At 29.1% G+C, this 3,418-nt stretch overlaps 1 protein-coding gene across 1 annotated transcript; it reads right to left on the minus strand.

Moving 5' to 3' along the window:
- Positions 1 to 1,020: 1,020 nt before the first annotated feature.
- On the minus strand, positions 1,021 to 2,051 carry LOC107468259 (dof zinc finger protein DOF1.1-like). The gene has a single exon (XM_021133407.2). The coding sequence runs from the start codon at positions 1,798 to 1,800 to the stop codon at positions 1,117 to 1,119; it is 684 nt and encodes a 227-aa protein (XP_020989066.1). The 5' UTR covers positions 1,801 to 2,051; the 3' UTR covers positions 1,021 to 1,116.
- Positions 2,052 to 3,418: the final 1,367 nt, after the last annotated feature.

Below are 3,418 nucleotides of genomic sequence, written 5' to 3' on the forward strand. Positions count from 1 at the left end.
GTAAGTTGACTAAACGCAGAAACTATAATTTCTTGTTTTTAGTGAACGAATTTTTAGGATGCAGAATCACGTTGGCATTCAGAGAAGAAAAATTGCCAAACATCAAAGAATAATGTTTAAAGCATTGAAATGCACTCTTATCCTTTTTAACGTGTTTCACAAACACACCCTAGTTAATTTATATAAACAATTCTGATTAAATATAATTTTTTTAAATAACTTAATAAAAATTGATTTAATATTAATTTTTAAAGCATTTTTGTTAAATAATTTCATGTATATATTATTCATTTACTTTCTGGCAACGCAATATCTAACACACTAGTTTTATATTAGATCGCAACCAAAACAAAACATAACATTGTTGCGTGTAAATAAAAACAAAATATAATACATGGGACTTAATGCAAGCTTTATAAGAGAGGCAGCATACTATATAATTTAGATCCTGAATGACCCACATGCAACCACATTATTCAACAACCATTCCATCATCAGCTTTTTCTTTTTAACACATAATTTACTTGTTAGCTTTATACACTCAATTAGTCCAAAAGTAAGCTTAAATTTATTCAATGATCCTCGTTACTTATTAGTTCAATTCCACTTTACTTTCTTAACAAATCAAAACATAGTGCTGCAGAATTATTGCAATAACAAAAATCTTACTAACTAAGAAAGAAAAACTTCATTCATCCCATAAAATTTATGACAATAAGAAATGCTATGTAAATTAAAGCAGTTCTTCAACACCCTAGCTAATCCAAACCAGATCACAATATCTTTATGCAATTATGCACCTCTTTTTTTCACCTTTCTTTCGTTATAATCTATGAAACAATACCCAAGCAGTTCATAAAATATATAGTATAGGCAAATATTTTTCATATTACTTTGTTGATATATTATTAATATAAGTGTACATCTTTCTTATTAGTATAAAAGATACATCTTTTATTTTATTTTATTTTATTTTTCACCTATGAATAAAAAAGTTGAAGATGTACACTTAATGGACAGAAAAAAACCGATGCATATAGCATTATTTCAGCTAAAAACGGTTGTTAAAACTGAAGTTGAGCAAGAAACAAATGAAGCTGATCATGGAGATAGAGCTCAAAAAGATGATGGAGGAAGAGGGGGAAACCCTGTGACAGTGCTAGGCCACTGATTCAGCATCAAAGCAGCAGCAGCATCAGAAGCAGAAGAAGCAAAAGATGAAGCACCACTTGAATTGTTATTGTTGATGTGAGTGGTGGTGGTCATCAAAGTACTCCACATAGATCCATCAGGGTTTATGAGAGGATGGGCCCTATTCTCATTCATCATGAATCTTTGTTGTTCATCTGCGCCGCCCATCATCATTTGATCAAAGAAATGATGGGAACCCACATTGTTAAAACCAGAACCACCAAGAGACGAAGAAGACAGAAACCCACCAACATCACCTTGGAAAAATGGAGTGACAGAAGAAACAGAAGAAGGAGCAGGAACCCCCACAACTGTAGCTTCTGAGGAAGGATTAGCAGCAAGCTTGGCACGCTTGGGCTTGCGAGAACCGCCACCAACGGGAACGTTCCTCAAGGCTCCACCATGTGTCCAGTACCTTTTGCAAGCTTTGCAGAAGTAGCGAGGCTGCGACAAGCTGTAGTTGTTGTAGTAACAGAATTTGGTGTTCATGGAATCACACCTTGGACACTTTACTGCCACTGCTACTTGTGCTGCTTTTGCATCTCCCACTAACTGCTTCTGCTTTTCCTTCTTGTTCGTGTCTTCTCCTCCTTCTCCTTCTTGTTCCATGCTTTGTTCTGCTCTCCGATGATCCTTTAGTGTGTGTGGTTATGTCTTTATATATATGTGAAGGATCGGATGGGTTCAGAGTAAAACCGCGGCAATTGTTACCATGTTTGCATGCAATGGTATGACACTTTAATTACCCAGAAATACGCAGAAAGAACCAACAACAAATCTTAGAATAAATCTCCTACTATGTGATACAATTAATTCACTATATTCTGAAATCTCAATAGATTGGATTTTTCCGCTTAAAAGCTCACTCCTAATTAATTTCGTTTTGAATAAACTGAAATGGAACAAGGGAGCAAAGATGGAAATAAAAAACTTGTGTGGGGTTCACCTGAAATTTGGTTGAATGAGGTCAACATGGTCAACATGGGTGTAGAGGAAGGACCACAATACAGGAGGCGGCGGCTGCAGATAGAGGTGGCAGTGCAATGAAAAATGGTGGCTATGTCAGAACCCAATAACCTCCTTATTTCTCTCTCATGCTTCTGCTAAGTTCTTCACACTTTAAATTTATTTATTTATTTATTTAAATTTAATGTGAGATAGATCAAAGTTCTAAGTTGTTATTTCATGGGTGAATTTTATGATATAAAAATAATTTTTTTTCTACACATAAGAAAACTAACGTGGCATAAGTTTAGCAGTGACACCTATTTTTTCTTATTATTCCTTTGTTTAGAGTTGACAAAATAAATGCATAAAAGTTTATATTTTATCTTTTTCAATTAAATATTAATTCTAATCAAACTTTAATTACAGATATATTTTTATTGTTTGGATCAAAAAAATTTGGGCCAAAGAAAAACAATAATTTTTGGATCGTAATGGATTAATATTAAAAAATATATTTTATTGTATTTACTTTATCAATAAAATTAATTAGTTTTTATTAAATATTTAAGTATGCATAAATAATGTTAAATACTACAAATAATAAATATTTAAAAAAATAAACATTTAAATTCAAATTTTAGTCTTTAAATTATTGTGTATAATACTAAATTTTTCTTAAATTTTATATAAGAAATTGTCAAGTGTTATTTTTATTTTGTAAGAGTACCTTCAAAAAAAATTTGTCATTTGATTTATGAATTAATTAAAAAAAATTTAGTCCATGAATTATTTAATTTTTAGTATTAATTTATAATATTTTGATTTATAAATATTTATAGTAAAAATGATAATTTATTTAGAATTACAAATATAATAACAAAGTTAAATTTAAAAAAATGAGAAAATATTCATATACAAAACTGGAACATAAGTAAATTAATATTCATACATATAAAATAATTTTAAATATTTAACATTTTAAAAAATATTCATACGTACTAAATCATTTTAGTTATGTTTTAGATTCTAATTTTGTTTTTTAAGTTTTTTTTCATCCTTTTAAATTTAACTTTGTAGTTATATTTGTAACAATATTATAAATTAATTTAAAAAATAAATAATTCATAGATTAAAGAATTTTTTTAACTAATTCATAAACACTTTTTAATTTTCATATTGAATTCATAACAGTATTTTTCAATAACGTATGGAATTTTTATATGGAGATCACAAATTTAACTTTTTAATTTGTGAAGTTTAACTTTTGGTTTTTTTTTTT

The sequence above is a fragment of the Arachis duranensis genome, chromosome 10, assembly GCF_000817695.3.
Source record: "Arachis duranensis cultivar V14167 chromosome 10, aradu.V14167.gnm2.J7QH, whole genome shotgun sequence".
Taxonomy (NCBI): domain Eukaryota; kingdom Viridiplantae; phylum Streptophyta; class Magnoliopsida; order Fabales; family Fabaceae; genus Arachis; species Arachis duranensis.